The sequence below is a fragment of the Bemisia tabaci genome, chromosome 5, assembly GCF_918797505.1.
Source record: "Bemisia tabaci chromosome 5, PGI_BMITA_v3".
Classification (NCBI taxonomy): domain Eukaryota; kingdom Metazoa; phylum Arthropoda; class Insecta; order Hemiptera; family Aleyrodidae; genus Bemisia; species Bemisia tabaci.
This window is the reverse complement of record NC_092797.1, coordinates 20542438-20559150: the sequence shown is the minus strand read 5'-3', so window position 1 is coordinate 20559150 and position 16713 is coordinate 20542438. Positions and strand designations below refer to the sequence as shown.

The following is a 16713-nucleotide window of genomic DNA, read 5'->3' as shown; positions in this document are numbered from 1 at the left end:
TATTCGTATTTATTCTATCTATCATTAAAACCTACCTATGATCGTTTTAGAATGAAATGATTGGAGAATATCCTTGATGAGGCAAATAATTATCCTGCGAAATGTTTAAAAGCAATTTGGCTTGATTGTGGACGGTGTAGGCAAGTACCAACTCTGACATCAGCACATTGCAAACCAAGAGGATGTATTTTTTTGTAACTTATTCGTTAAGGTTTAAATTACGTGGAACCAAACAATGCACGAATGATTATAACATTATGTGATACTTGAATCAGGCATGACTTCTATTCAATGCAGTGTTGTATTCGATACCGACTGATTTTATTCCATCTATTTTTCACTACTCTCATACCTCTTACTTCAGTGAGAAAAAATTCGCATCTTATAGAGGGATTTCTCCTTAATGGACCACTAGACAAGGTACGAATTTCAGCATTCTGATACATGTTTCCCAATCAAAAGGCGGCGCTCCATCCCGCACGGGCGAGGCAGAGGTTGTTTCACCGCTAGGGCCTTATATTCATGCTGTAGGCTGTAATTATCGATATTTTCTCCTCCCCCCACCCTTCCCCTCCAATAAATATTGTTTTAATACTTCGTTATACAGGGTGTCCCAGACCATCCGTAACAGGTCTTTTTCTCGGTTGGTTTAGGTAGTACGAAGTGGGGGACCGCGGGGTTATATAGGGAATTGACCCCAAGGAATCCGAATTTCACGGTCCCGAAACCCCCCATGCCCCCCCTTGGGAGGTAGGTGCCCCCCTTGGGGTCATGATCCCAAAAGTCGGGAGACATTGTGCCTCCCCCTTTTACGCCCCGAGGGTGGCTAGGGGGGCCTCGGGACCATAAAAATCGGATTCCTTGGGGTCGATTACCCGGGAAATCATCTTTTTCCGGAGAATCTACGTCAATTTTTGACCAAAGGGAAATTATGGAGGAGGCCGATGTCCCCGTTTTGAAGAGATCATTTTTGGGCGCAAATTGACGTAGATCCTCCGGAAAAAGATGATTTCCCGGGTAATCGACCCCAAGGAATCCGATTTTTATGGTCCCGAGGCCCCCCTAGCCACCCTCGGGGCGTAAAAGGGGGAGGAACAATGTCTCCCGACTTTTGGGATCATGACCCCAAGGGGGGCACCTACCTCCCAAGGGGGGGCATGGGGGGTTTCGGGACCGTGAAATTCGGATTCCTTGGGGTCAATTCCCTATAGAACCCCGCGGTCCCCCACTTCGTACTACCTAAACCAACCGAGAAAAAGACCTGTTACGGATGGTCTGGGACACCCTGTATAACGAAGTATTAAAACAATATTTATTGGAGGGGAAGGGTGGGGGAGGAGAAAATATCGATAATTACAGCCTACAGCATGAATATAAGGCCCTAGCGGTGAAACAACCTCTGCCTCGCCCGTGCGGGATGGAGCGCCGCCGATATGCCGCCCGCGCGTAACCGGTAACGCGCAGAAAAATCGCTATAACTCACGAACGAATCGTTTCCCCAAGGTCAAACAAAGTGTAGCAGATGCAGAATTTCATGGAGAATCACCTAAACCGGTTTTCATTCACGTAGCAACGATCGCCTGGAGAGGAGAGACGAAAAACGAAAAAAAGTCGAACCTTCAAAATCGAAAAAATCGATTTATGACCGCGATAAATTACGCAACCTTGCAAACAGCAATAATATTCTTGTAGAGAATATTTTTTAACGTTTTTTAGCGCAAACCGCAACACTTACACTCAAACCGTTCGCGAGATATCGATTTTTAAAGTTTTAAAAAAATTGCAACTTTGCCCCCCTGCCCCCTCCCCCCTAATTATCCGAGGGGGCTGAAATTTTGCCCAAGCGTCGGGGACACTTAGTACAACATCTGAGCAAAGTTTGGGCCGAATCCAGGGGGGGGCCAAAATCGGCGTTTTTGGAACAACCTCTTTCACGTAGAATACAATGCGCACAACTAAAAAGAACACAAATCAACTCCTTACGAAGCTATTTAATGATTCTTGATGCGTGAATTCAAACCACCCGCTCATGAAAAATCAATGCTCTACGTGATTCACATCGAGCGCTAAACGTTATCATGACAGTCTTTGCGATATAAAAATCTGGCAACATCGATCTTGAAGCTTTGGTTCAGTTATAGCAAATCGCTTATAGTTTGAACAACACATGGTGGGAAATGAACATTGCTCGATTGAGAAGCTTGCTGAAACCGTCGTAGTGCACGATTTGACTCACGTAGAGCTTTGAGTTTCTTGTGAGCGGGCAGTTCAAATTCCTCGTAACCAATGTGAAATAAAAACGTAAATGTCTTCGTAAGGAGTTGGTTTCAGTGATTTTCGTTGTGCGAATCGTGTTTTGCGTGAAATTCTGGTTCAGGAACATGTATCAGATCGCTTAAATTCGTACCTTGTCTAGTGCTCCATTATCATTGTTTGCCACATTTTTTTACACCTATTCGCAACAAAGGATACTTTTCCATACGCTTTATATTTTTTCTCATTTTTTACCGTACTTGCAGTTGTATTTAACGACGTGCTTTTTTCAATGAAGATAATGAAACACTTCAACGTATCGATATGCCCCTTTTGAGAGCCTCTGTTATTTCATTTTCTTCCAGAGCGATTTTGTTCATAGCGGGGGGCTCCAACCTTCGCGACTTCTCTCACCTTCGAAGGAGAGCGTCATAAATATGACACATAAGGGGGACATTCTATAAGTGGGGAATGAACAAAGTAATCATGTAGGCTCCATCAGGTAAGCCACTTGTCGTTATGGTATAATGGCAAAAATCGTAATCTCTACCGAGACGGCACGCTCGACAATTTTCTCATTTTATGGATGTTCAGGGACTTAAATTCACATGGGCCGAATGCTCAAATGGGCAAGTTTCGTGACCTTTCCATGAAAATGGTGCTCCCGCATTGTTGCGGGATGAGACGAACTGAAAATGTTATTTTTTATCTTAACAGAGAAATTAAAGAATTATCAAGATTCAGAGAACAAAATTGACTGATTAAATCAGAGGGTAGTACTATCTTTATAGGAAAAAAAAATTAATATGCAAGTGCTATCAGCATTGGCTCTCGTATCTCTCTCTTCTCTCGCTTTAGATGTAAATATTCATATCGACCTGTCGTGCTCTCGATAAGTTCAACGCAGTGGCGCGGCGTGGCGTGCTTTACGCGATACATCGATTGATCTACAAATTAAACCTATGAAAAAGGATCGATAAACAGGGTGTTCGCAACGAGCACCTAAATAATCAATTTTTTACCATAGCTTCAAATGGAGAAATATCGAAGATAGATCATTCACGTTTCACCACTGGTTCAAAGGTGCATTTTAGGAATATATTGAGTGCAGAGAATTTGAAGGCGGAGTCTGGAACATTTGAGTTTACTCAATATACCTATGAGGAACAAAACGGGCATTTCAAATATTTAAACTAACTTTATTTTAATAAAATAAAATATAATGATAATAGAAAACACGGATAAAAGGCTGAAAACGTCAACTTATAACTATCAGAACTTGACGTAATTGCCTAAATTAAAAGTATATTTGCTTCGCAGAAAAAAATTAACACATTGTTTCAGTTTTTAGGGAGGTCTTGTAATGAACAAGAACGATCAAATTCTCAATTCGATTTCAATAATGGGAAGCTAGCGTGAACATGATGAATGGATGTATATGCATTTTCTGAGCTTTGAAATGATGAATGACAGAATACTTTTGACAGTGAAAAATAATGATTTTGCTGATATCACGAGAACGGAGCCTCTTCAAATCAAACTTTGACGACAGCTTTTCCCGTATTTTCACCCTGGAATAAGCCTAGGAGAGCGTCGGGCAGTTTCTCAAATCCTTCAGTAACGTGCTCTTCATAGACCAGCTTGCCCTGAAAATTTAATTTCAAGTTTAATTAGTGGTTGATCGCCAAATGCTAACAATAAAATATAAAAACTTACAATATGTGGGGGAAAAGAGAGACTTAGACGATAAAAATCACCTTAACAGCTGAGTCTTACATGGCGGGAAAACCCAGCATTTTTTTAGAATTGATTTTATTTTCAAAAGGATCCGCAAAAATTTGATGGGTTCATATTAGTACGCAGAAGGTAAATGGTACGTAAAAATGATAAATCCAATCACTTAAAAGCCACGTAAGAATTACATCAGACGAGGCAAAAATTACGTATGAATTTACGTGCTACTGTAAGTTTTCCCGGGTGAAATTTCGTGCACAATTGTTTCGCAATTTTTATGGGATTTTCATCCGGTGATTACGCGAGTAACCAATGCTGCGGTTCCATCAATGTCTGCAGGGCCGGATTTACCTACTTGCCGCCCATGGGCCGCCTGTATTTTGCCGCCCCCTTCTCATTCGTTTTGAAACATCATTAAAAACCATCCATTAAACGTGCCAGCTGGGGTGGGGTGCTTAAGACCCGTTTACTCGTGTTGGAAACATTTTTTGGGAAAGCCCTGTCAACGCTACTAGCGAAAATTCGCGCGAACGTTAAGTTTCGTAAACCTATCTCTGCGTGGACGAAGCCTCCCATTCATAAGAAATGAACGAAAAAAGTATGAAAGAACAAACATAAATGCGGTTTAATGATTTTAACTTCCGCAGCCGCGCCGCGCAGACCGGACCGTGTTTGGAGTAATGCGTGAAGTATTCCAACAGTTTTGTAGGCGCTATGAGTTTCACGCCGTCGACCGCTGCTGAACGCACTGTGTTTGACGCAATGCGTGAAGTATTCACGTAGTCTTGTAGGCGCTATGCGTTTCACGCTGACCGCACTATTTTTGACGCAATGCATGAAGTATTCATGCAGTCTTGTAGGCACTATGAGTTTTACGCCAACCGCTGCAAGCGCTGACTGCACTACGTTTGACGCAATGCGTGAAGTATTCATGGAGTCTTGTAGGCGATAATATGTGTTATATGCCGACCGCCGCGCCGAGGGCTTCTCCTTTTCATCTCGAGTCCTCGTCATCATTTCTCTCTCAGTCCCTGGCCAAAGTGCGTGTTTGGTCTCTCTCTTAACTCGATTAATTTAAGAAGCTGTCTCTTGTATCACCGAAAGACGGCAAAATTAGAAATTACTATACTCCCAGGAAATGAGAGATTTTGTTTGTAATTTTTTTCTAAATCCGATTTTTTTTATACCTACATTTAAAAAAATTGCAAAATTTGCCGCCTTCTAGATTTGCCGCCGCATGGGCCGCGGCCCATGTGGCCACCCCCTTAATCCGGTCCTGAATGTCTGTAGTCTGTACATTCATTTTAATATTCTCCTCTCAGACTGCCTACGTAGTTCTTTCAGTTTGCTTTTTAGCTCCTTAACCAACAGGAAGTCAATTTTTGACTTTACCTTGATCTTTCAGGCAACTGGCCGTCTTTATGATAAGTACCAATGGGAATTATGCAATTTAGGACTCACTATCCACCGATATTGATAAAAGTCTGCGGGACTCAATCATTCGACAACGTCAAGCGACTTTTTTGCTAAATGTAAATTTTGTTCACAAAATGGGAGCTTAAGTAGACCTTCTTCTGTCTCAGCGTGAAACAGACGAATCAAACATACAAAACCAAGTACATAAATATGACGATTTTCTTTTCTAGTACTGACCTCTTTCACCCATTTCAGCAATTGCCCGATGCCCTCCTCGTACCTCTTCTTCCACCGTGTTACGACGAATCCTTCCATTTTCAGCTGCTTGAAAATCAAAGGTGGCTGTATGATGGTGGCTGAAACAGAAACAAAATCATCATTTAATACCGTAACTTTTTATTATTAATAATTTAAAATTTAAACGGATAATGTCGGATTCGTCTGAAACATTCGAATAGATTTGATACACATCTAGACGTAGATAACTCGAATTTGCGAAATAGCTGTTGAGATAACTTCCATATTTAGCTGCCAAATTCAGCGTGTGATCGCGGCATTAGTCGAAAAACCCCAGGTTTTGCTCGTGAGGTGTCACTGATGCGCGCGTTGCGGCACCTATCCCGTGATTCGCGCTTCTCCGTCAGCAGTTGGGATGGTTCGTTGACCGGTGCGCGTGGAGCGACGACGGGCGGCCGGCGCATTCCGTCACATTTCGCGATTGTGTCGGCCACGTCCAAAAGGACCTAAGTCCAAGGGCTACCGCGGGGTTTTAGGACGTTTTAGTCGGGGCCGATTCAATTGTCATTGTTTCTTCGCGATTCTCCGCGACTCGGATGGATGGTGGGCTGCGGAGCGGTCGCACCGATGAACAGTGGCGTGGCGTGAATTGCGATACATCGATTGTTATGCCATATAAACCTATGGAAAAGGATCGATAAAAATGAGTGTTCGCAGCGAACACCTTAATAATCGATTCTTTGCCGTAGGTTTAAATGGCATAACAATCGATATATCGCAATTCACGCCACGCCACTGCCGATAAAATCACGTCGGGGCTCCGGCTCAGCATCGCGCTCAGAAAAAGTTGACATTGTAAGTGAACTCGTAAAAATAGGGCAAGTGGATACGATCGACAGATGTTCCCTCGGCGGGGAAGATATAAATCATGAGCGTTCGTTGCGTTTGATTCATCACTGCAGTGTCTTGCGAAGTTCGTTTTATTGCTGCCTCGGTAGAAAGACATAAACTCCTTAGTTGGACTCTGACATTAATTCAGTGATTCTTACACTTTTTATTATTAATTAATTACCGACCGGCTCGCGAAATTTTTGTTTCCGACGTGTTTCGGCCGTCCGGACATCTTCAGGAGTCGCGTATCAAATCCTGAAGATGGCCGGACGGACGAAACTCGTCGAAAACAAAAATATCGCGAGCCGGTGAGTAATTAACTTTTATTAAATATTTCAAGTTGTTCCGGTTCGGTGCTTTCATAAATCTGGTCGAAACAAATAAGTAAATCGTAATCGTAAATCATTCCTCATAAGAGTAGTTTTTCAATTATTGGTTTAATCCAGATTGCCTCAGCAAAATCGGTGGATGATTTTGAGCACCTGGAATCGTAAAAAAATTCGTAAAAAAAGTTTCCCTTGGAAATCTTAAAATGAAGTAAAGAAAAAAGATCCTGGTCCATTGAAATCGATTAAACTTCATGTGAGCTGGAGTTTTATAGGTTTAGTGTGAAACTGTTTAAATTTTTTTGTTACATTTTTCAACCGTTAATTTGGACTTGAATTTGTTTCAATGGGCAAACCCACCTCTAGGGATAATTGACCAATCTAATCACTCGTTTATTTTTTAATACACGATTTTCTAGAGTAGAATAGAGAGTTTATTTCCGTAATGATTTTTTAAAGGAAATTGCGATATTTCCTTGACACAGGATTCGAACCATTCAAGCTTGTATTCGAGGATCCTCTGATAGAGGTGGGTAGACATCAACCCGATGACCGGATAATCAACAGGGCGCTTCTAATGCCCGCTCCAACCAAATACTGCCGCGCGTGCTAAGGAAAAACGCCGTATGAGCCTATTCAGCCGTTGCCAAATTTTCTTCGACAAATCACGAATTTTTTGGAGGATTTACAAACATTTTTCTTCCGATTTTTCAGAGAATTTCGACCGTAATTTGATCTAAATAGTCCAACAATTTCTAGGAAAAATATTCATTATTTTCTTGTGCAGTAACTACTTTCTGAGAGGAAATTTGGCAACACTCGAATGCTGATACGTCCTTTTTCCCTGGTACGGAAGAATAGGGTCCAATTCGGATGGAAACCACGTGGGTCCCGAAAAACATGTGGGCAAGTGGGCATTGTGTTAGCCAGCGGCTGACGCGACGGAACAAGGGTGAAATTATAAAATCGAATAAAATGCCCGACTTTATAGCAAGGGCTACTACAATCGTCGGACTCATCGGCCGCCCATTGAGTATTTTCTCGTGGTTGTCAGCTTGTGCATAAAAAATTACAATAAAACAATTCGTCTTCGTGCCCAATAAACTACGTAACTCGCTCTTTTTCAAGTGAACCTTGGATGGCATACAAACATAATCAGGCGGTTAGAGTTTTTCTCCAGCAGAAGGGTTAAAGGTGAATTCTGCAGAAATAAGGAACCGAATACTTCAGGAAGCAAGAGCTCACTTCTCTACGTAGCGTCAGTTGGTTGGCAGACTATTTGACGAGAGATGTTATCGATCAATATGCAATTTGTTCCCTATTATGTATTTGATCCGACTGTTTACAGATATGAGGAGGAACCAGCTGTCACCAGCTGCGTTAATTGTTGAAGCTTCATCGTTGCTGACATACCCTATATTAGAATTTTATTTGTCGATCAAGGTCAATAGATAAGCTTTCGATTGAAAGCTTCTATTCATGATCCACATCGCGCACCGGTTCCTTGCTGTGCTTTAATTTACCTCTTTTTCCGGTCAACACGAGGAAAACATCAGGAAGTATTAACTTTTTTAAAATTTTAGTAAATTTAGATGGTATTTGCGAAAAAAATTTAAAATGATTTGCAGATGAATCTATGCCACAGAAAAGTGAAAAATAGTTCCATGTTTGCAAGATCGAGTTCAGGCGTATGAACATGATGCACGGGCGAATAGCGTCAATAAAGATGAAATGAAGAATTAAAAAAAATGCATTGCAGTTTATAATAGCGAGAGAAAAACCCATTTCAAGAATGGCATAACTATTCCGGTTCACTGATATCATTGCGAGAGGTTAGAGATCATGCTCACAATGTCAGTCTCCCCTGCATGCGCTTAACGTCATGTGATGCACTCAGATTTGAATCGTCAGTAGCTGTGCTTTCTCCGAAGCGAGAGTTATCTCAAGGGGTAAAAAAACAATAATATTAGCACATGGCGTAACGACTGCTTACTATTTATTGCATAAAACAATAGCTATTCCTTGATGCCCCCGAATCCCAAAGTTTATTCTTGCTTTTTGAAAATGAAATTACAGAAGTATTCTGTTTCTTGCCAATGCAAGGTTTTTCATGTGATAGAAGAAAATTGTATTAATTTTTTTTTACATACATTTTTCAACCGATTTTGCAACTGCGATATCGTCGGGATCCTGGGGTGGTAATAAGGCACAAAGGCTGAATCTTCAAGAAAATGCTCGCATAACGGTCCAAAATAACAGCTGCCACTGGACAGAGTCCCTAGGCCCGCAAAATGAGCTTAGGTCAGCCAGACAGGGTGATAGACGGAATGAATGTTGCCAGTTTCAATTTTCCATTTTCGTAAAATGCAATCATGCGTTAATATTTTCATTTTTATGTAGATCAAGCGAGACAGTTTAAAATCTCGCCTTAAAGTTTATTTTGATAAATGACGACTATTCCTGCGATAATGCAAGTGAGAAATGAATAAAACCAATTTGAAAGTCCTGTGTGGACAAATCCGACATCAATCCAAAGACTCCTCCGAGGCAGGCTCTTCAAGACCCTGGTATTTGCACCCTCGCGATGTCGGGACGATGGCCTTTTAAGGTGTGGGGGAGGGGGACGGAGATGAGGATCCGAAACTGATCTCCCTCCGAGATCATCAATATCGAGGGAGAGTGTTTCGTCGCGCCGTGCGCATGTGCGAGACATCATCCCTTCGTGCTTTTGCCCTCACCTGCCTCCATTTGCTCACCTTCGCGCGGTTCGATGACCTGCACTCACAATCAGCCCTCTTATTCCGAGACCAGCACCGTTAGGGGGCAACAACCCTGAAGAAGCGGGATTTTGAGATATCTTGCACCAGAAAAATGCACGAAGAAAAAAGATCGCCATCCTCGAATGTATATCTTATTCTTTATAAAACCATTACACGGGGAAAAAACACATTGGATCTAGAGTCCAGACTCTTAAAAACATCGACAAGAAAAAATACTCTTGATTCAATCGGATTTTTGCTTAAATCAAGAACCAAGCCTCATAATTTGAGCGGATTTCCTTTTGATTTAAGCTTAAATCTGATTGAATCAAGAGTATTTTTTCTTGTCAATGTTTTCAAGAGTCTGGACTCTAGATCCAATGTGTTTTTTTTTTCCCCATAGAGTAAGGCGTAACGCATGACACCCGAGACGCGGAGCGTGATGTTAGAGGTTGGACCGCGAAGCGGTCAGGGGGTGTAGCCCCCTATTTTCCTTGATAATCAAAAAGATCTATATCGCCGTGAACTACTCTAAGGATTGGGATAAATGGGGATAAAGAACGTATGACAGCTAAGGAAGAAGAAAACAAAATGAGTCCTAATTTAATTCCACCAGAAAGTCTATAGATCCGAGTCCCAATTTACATCGGCATCTCATTTTAGTTTTGTCATTTTTTAAGGAGAAGTGAGATTCAAAATCCACCTCCTATTTTCCTCAGCTGAGCTCAGACCGATGAGTGTCAATGACTGCCTGGAATGTTGAGCTGGGAAACTGAATCCTGCATCGTGACAATCATAAATGCATTTATTTTCAACGGAGACTTTAACGCAGAGATAGGAAAATAAGCGCATCGCCAATAACCTATCACTTATTTTGGAGGTTCTTCCTTTGAGGGAGGATGTGCAACGCGTGGTGTAACGTACCAAAACACGTATCTCGTTTGCGACGTCGCAGACTTCCTGTCATACTTATTTTTAAATAGAAAACTACTCAACGTCAGTTCGTGAAAACTTTCATGACTTTTCCTCTTTGTGCGGAGAAAAATCTGTAAAAATTGTAAGGAATGATATTGATTTGATCTCCTTCAAAAAAATAAAATGTGAGTGGAGATTTTTAAACACCGCAAACGAGATACGTGATCTGGTAGTTTCACCGTCGATGTGCAACGCGTGGTGTTAGTGTAGTTTCCTTAAAGACAACTTTCTGTGTGAGTCGTATAGTATACTGAAGCCAAACTCCTGTACTAGGAAAAACCGGCGAAAGTTACCACGCATTTTCACCGATATTATACTCATTTTTGAAGCGAACTTGAGCGTACTTTTCTCAAAATGTTCAGTATCTCATATATAAAGTGAACAATAGCTGAAATTGGGTTTCAAGGATCAGCATTCAATAGCGACACCGATGACCCATTTTAAGGACTCCATTTTCAGCGTGTGAAGTCGGCTCTAGCAGCGGGAGGGTCACACCACCATTTTAAAGGTGCGATACAGCTGATCTAAAACTTTTCCGAAAGTTGACTCATGAGACCTCTGGTGCATGACTAAGGCTGAGGATTGAAATTGGAGGCATGTGAGTGAATTGGAGGATTCGCTAACGGTTCTCTGAAAGTGTATAATTTCGCGCTTTACTATGGAGGTAAGCGGAACGGTCGTAGCTCGTCATGAATACATAACGATGGCAGGCGCAGTCGCAATGTGGCGCAGGCAGGCCTTCCGATCCGAGTCCCGTTGAGACCTATCCCAAGCCCTCAAACTGACGTCTGACGTCCGAGGAGCCGTCCCCTCCGCCGCGCCGCCGTCCCCCCTTTGACGCGGATCCCACACTCATCGGTCAGGCGTCGCGACGCGTCCTGTTCCTCTCCGACGTGACATCGCACAGTGGATTTAGCTACAAAATATGAATCATCTATACTATCAGCTCCGAGACCTAATTTTGCGTAACTGGTAACGCTAAGTTCCAGCGTTCTACCTGGCCGATTTTCATGATTTTTGCGGCTTTCGACAGGCAATTGTCTTCAGATGAACCCGCTCTATTCAGATTTTCAAAATATGATTCAGGTTTTTTTTATATTACGTGGTTAAGTTGCGAATTCTCTCTTTTAAACAATGTAAATTTATGTTTTATGTCATAGTTCGTTTGAGCGTTCTACCGGGCCGATTTCCATGATTTTTGCGGTTATCGACAGGTGATAGGCCCTAGTTTTCTCATACTGCGGCTCTCATTGGCTGGCAGCTACACACGGAATAAAAGTAAAAACTTCGTGTATGGGATCCGAAGTTTAGGTCATGCTCTGCTCTGAAGTTTCCGGAACATCGTTTCTCCGCCAATTTGAGGTTTAACCCCCCATTTTTTCAAATGAAAAGGCGAAATGTCCAGTTGCCAATGATGTTCTAATCTGAACGGCATGGCTAATTTAATACCGATTTCTACTGATAAAAATGACAGAAGGAGAGCCAATACACTGCGATATTGATACACAATTTTTAAAATTTTATCACTACGCATGGTAGGTTACAATAAATGCCGAGCAGGCCTTCGGTTTCACAGAACCATCATCAAGGCACCGAATATAAGAGAATTGTGGTATCATTCGGGACGTAATTTTGAAGTTATTTCAATATTTAACTTGGTAAAATACCTGACGGACTACAATTTTGATGTAGTACATTTCGAAAATTCAAAAAAAAAAGAATTAAAAATGATTGAGTCTACAGAAAAAACAACTTAGCGCTGAGCCGTAACACTTTTTGGTAAAATACCGCCAACTAACAGGCAGTAGTGCTGAGCCCTGTGCAGCTTTGGGGTCTAGCCCTACAGATTTAGGGTCCTGTTGCCTACAGTTTCACTATTTTACCTGAAAGTCGTGCAGGCTTAGCGCTAAGTTGTTCTATCTGTGCATTTTTTTGACTGATTATGATTCGCTTCTCCTCGCTGAAGATCCACTTTAAGACTGAAACACAATCATTGTACCGTGTGTCGCGCCGATACCCAAGCTTCATTCAGCGTCGGCTGACCTAACCTATAATTAAAAATGAGTCATCCTGTGAAAGCGCAGCTACGTCCGCCGCAATCCAGGACCGAGAGCGATTTTCCCTCGCCGCGCGAAGCGCCTGGGCGTAATGGCGTGGCGCTTCGTTGCATTATGCTCAACCACAGTCATGCTTTCCTCAGAGTCTCCACGCTTTCTAAGATATGACATCCTATCCTGTTTTTGCCACCCGGAGCCGGAACTCTTAACGAAAGGTTGCACCTGCATTTCTCACCCAGGCCGAGATTTTGCAGAAACATTGAGGGGCTTGGAGGACAAGGCGCATAAGTGCAGTTTTTGAAAAATTGAGATCTTCATGAACTCGACTAAAACTAGCTTAAAAGTATATTCTGTGAAAAGTTCACAACTAATATCCAACTTTTAGGCATCAAAAAGGCAGTTCAAACTTCCTTTCTGCCCTAAGGCTCCACGTAACTTTGAAACTTTGAACAAGATTTTCTCGAAATAGCAAAACTTATTGCGTCTCGTCCTCTAAGCTCCTCAATTGGACTACATTTTGCAATTTGGACCCATAAATTCGGCCCGGTTTAAAAACAACGTGTGTGCCATTAGTTTCCCCACGCAGCCAGAATTTATAGGTCCAAATTGCACAATGCAATCCAATTCACTACTACTGCAGAAACCATGAACCGCAACTTCGGGTGATATTGTTCAGGTAGAAAGTGTACCTAACTGAGTTTTTGTGCAGAGCTAACATATACGAGTTCAATTCAAAATTTTCGATTAAAAGTTTAGATAAAAATGGTGCAAGAATAGGATTGATTGTAAAATTGGAGATGATAGAGGGGGGGGGCGGAGCGGATGAGAAAATATTTTATACTGTACGATGATGAAGTTTTTGAGCTGAAAAATTGATGAAGATCTGATAGCTCAAACAAATTTGAACTGATGACTACATGGAAGAGGATTCTCTTTTTTTTACTATTTATTTTCTTTTGAGAATTTTCTTGGCTTTTAGGGATCTTAAATATTCATTTAGCATCCATTTTTACGCATTATAATATGTGCACCATTTTTCTATTGGCGATGAAAAAAAGGAGGAGAAAATAGAAAAGGAAAAGAAAAATTTAGGAAAGTAAAATTTTTGAATATAACCATCCTTGAATCCTTGATCTCGCTGTGGCCTGAAACTGTCACATTGGAGAATGCCTCTCAAAATCCTCTCGAGCGAATTTTTCGATGCAAAAATCAAGCATTGACTCAAAACTTTAAAAAGTACCCATTTAGTATACTTCCTACGCAAATTTTTACGCGAGGAAGTTCCCCGAAACATTATTGCACAACAATACGATCGGCAAAAAACGGTTCGCCACAGGTCAAAGCTGATCTAGCACAAGGCCACATCCTTCTTCCGCGGTGGAATTTCCGTTTCGAAACGGCGGCGGAGCTTCTCGACGGATCATCATGACGGGCTCGAAAGAAATGCAGCTCACAACTCTCGCGTAGACAGACGTCATACTGGCTGCAATTATGCAAGCATCTACGCGCGAATGCTGTAATCAAAACCTGCAAGTACTATTTCTGTGGTGTGAAGCGGAAGGATTCTTCCCTATTTCAACATGAGCCTCGGCAATAGTGTATTTTTACACCGTTGAGGGTTTATTTTGAAATTCATGCAGCATTTTTCGCAAATTGCATTTTATGGTAGACTTACTGTCGTGCGCAATCGATCAGGCGGGCTGATTGTGGAAATTGGTAGACAATGCGATAGACAAAGAAAACAAAAAGGATATGGAAGGATCCTATTGGTGGTAGCGGGTGGTTGCAATGGACGAATGAGGTAAGTAATAGACTAACTAACGGCAACCCATAAGAGACCCTGTATTTAGTCCATTATTTTTTCCCTCAGTCTATAAGAACCATCCATTTCAACCAATAACATCTGTCCATACTCCTTACGTCTACTTTGTCTATCGATTTGTCTGTCAATTTCAACCATCAGCCCGGGGTAAGCATATCTTAACATAATTGTACGAAGGGTTTCAATTAATCAGTCAAATACGCGTCCCTTGATGTCGAAAATAATTGTCGATAAAGAATGTCGATAATTTTGATGTCAAAAGTCGAAACATTGCAAATTATCGGAACATATTCCGCTGTCTCTGAATGTCTCGTCTCAACATCCAGTAATAACGATATTTTTACCCTTTGAGAATGTAAATGTAGTCTGTTGATGACGTCATTCATTGCAGTTGTGCATGCAAGGAAGAAAAGTTTCAAAAAGCTTCAGTTCATCTCTTTTTTAGGGCAAATTTTAGGCGTTAATGAAAATCAGCATTAGGGTTGCCTCAAAATTTTTTTCGTCAGTGAATGAGCAAAGAAAATTCACAGCGCACGATAAATTGTTGGTTAGTTTTCATTCGATAGAATAAAACAAGAGCGGAGGTTGATGAAGCTGCGATGGAAGTACGAATTTTCCAACTTTAGCAATCGCTTTAACGCTCATCGTTCAGAAGTCTATGAAAAAAAGAAAGAAAAAAAAACAAAAACAAAAAAACCAAACTGGTTTGAAAACAATGTAGAGACATTTTCGGTCGTTTCTAAAAGTTGTTTGCTGATTTAGAAGGCAATCCAGCGTCCAATCACAAACTACTCTTCTTCTTCTTCTTTTCAGGTTTTCGAGAACCACTCTTTGCCCGAGCTGGCTCAAAAAATGTATCGATTTCGGTAAAAACTGACATCAACGTCATGTGAGTAGCGAGCGAAGTGACGCTGTCCGTCATTTTCCGATGGCGACAATAGGAGCACGATTGCGTTCATGTTCGCAACGGCTTCTGCTCTGCTTCTAAACATCCGAAGGCGCTCTTGTGTCCGCGCGCAGCAATAGCTAACTCATCGTCTCCCAATTTCAGGTAACGGCCGACTTCACGCTCTCTGCGCATGCGCTTTGCCGTCCTTATCCACGCGGCTGCCATATCACGACCGCGAAAATTATCTGATCAAGTTCCGCTGAGGAAAATTATACGTGGAAATCCACTGGAAAAAAAAAAAAATATTGGATCTAGAGTCCAGACTCTTAAAAACATCGACAAGAAAAAATACTCAGAACCAAGCCTCTTAATTTGAGCGGATTTCCTTTTGATTTCAGCTTAAATCTGATTGAATCAAGAGCCCTTTTTCTTGTCAATGTTTTCAATAGATCCAATGTGTTTTTTTCTCCAGTGTCCCTGAATGATACCATGAAAACAAATTTAAAATCGGTTCATAAGGAACAAAGACGAAAATTGACCTTTATTTGATCAACGCAGACCAATATTAACTTCTTTATATAGGTACCGTCGAAAAAATGTTCCTACTTCATAAATTACGGAATTCCATCAAATTTGAATTCTTACGTAACGCTATACTGCAAATGACAAATACTCTCCTCCTTCGTAGCGTGTCCTACGCATAATAACGAACTCTCCTATCCCTGCGTATATTTGCATGAGAATTAAACGTTTGGTAATACTATTTTGTGATATATTTCAGTTTATTATTGAGGATTTCAAAAATTTTGGTATAGATGCGGTAGATATCCCTTTTTCATGAGATTGATAGGACGCTTTCAAACTAAAAGAAACTATATCTATTCTGACCCATGTAGGCCCTAAGATTCACAAAAATACATGCGTGATAGGACTAATAGGTATACAAATTATATGGTTCCTTTTGATTTAAATACGTTCACTTGAACTTGGCCATTCAGTCCGATCGAACCCATCAGGGTTTTTCTTATGAAGGGATCGTGGCAAGGCATACATCTACCAAGCTGAGGAAAAACGCCGTATGAGCCTTCAGGCGTTGCCATATTTCCTCCATTAAAAAACGGATAGCCCCAGAAAATCGTGAACATATTTTTTCCTCCGATGTTTCAGACAATTTCATTCGAAATTTCATCTAAAATGTCTGAAAAGTTCAAGGAAAAACATGAATAACTTCCCCCAAAAATATATGTTCTATCTGGGAAAATTTGACAACTATCGAATGTTTATACGGCGTTCTTTCTTAGCACGGCAGAAATGGGCTGAGGTTGAAACCTGGCAATTTTGCTCCGCTGTGGCA

General features: G+C 41.4%; 1 protein-coding gene across 4 annotated transcripts in view; it reads right to left on the bottom strand.

The window, feature by feature from the left end:
• Window positions 1-3431: 3431 nt before the first annotated feature.
• Window positions 3432-16713, bottom strand: part of LOC109036614 (prostaglandin reductase 1) — a 62078-nt gene continuing 48796 nt past the window's right edge. For all 4 annotated transcript variants that reach the window (XM_019050951.2, XM_019050950.2, XM_019050952.2 and 1 more), the window contains 2 exons: window positions 5641-5759; window positions 3432-3899 (listed from right to left, as the gene is read on the bottom strand). In XM_019050951.2, coding sequence (XP_018906496.2) covers window positions 3789-3899; window positions 5641-5759 — 230 coding nt within the window. In that variant the 3' untranslated portion in view covers window positions 3432-3788. The remainder of the gene's footprint in view (window positions 3900-5640; window positions 5760-16713) is intronic.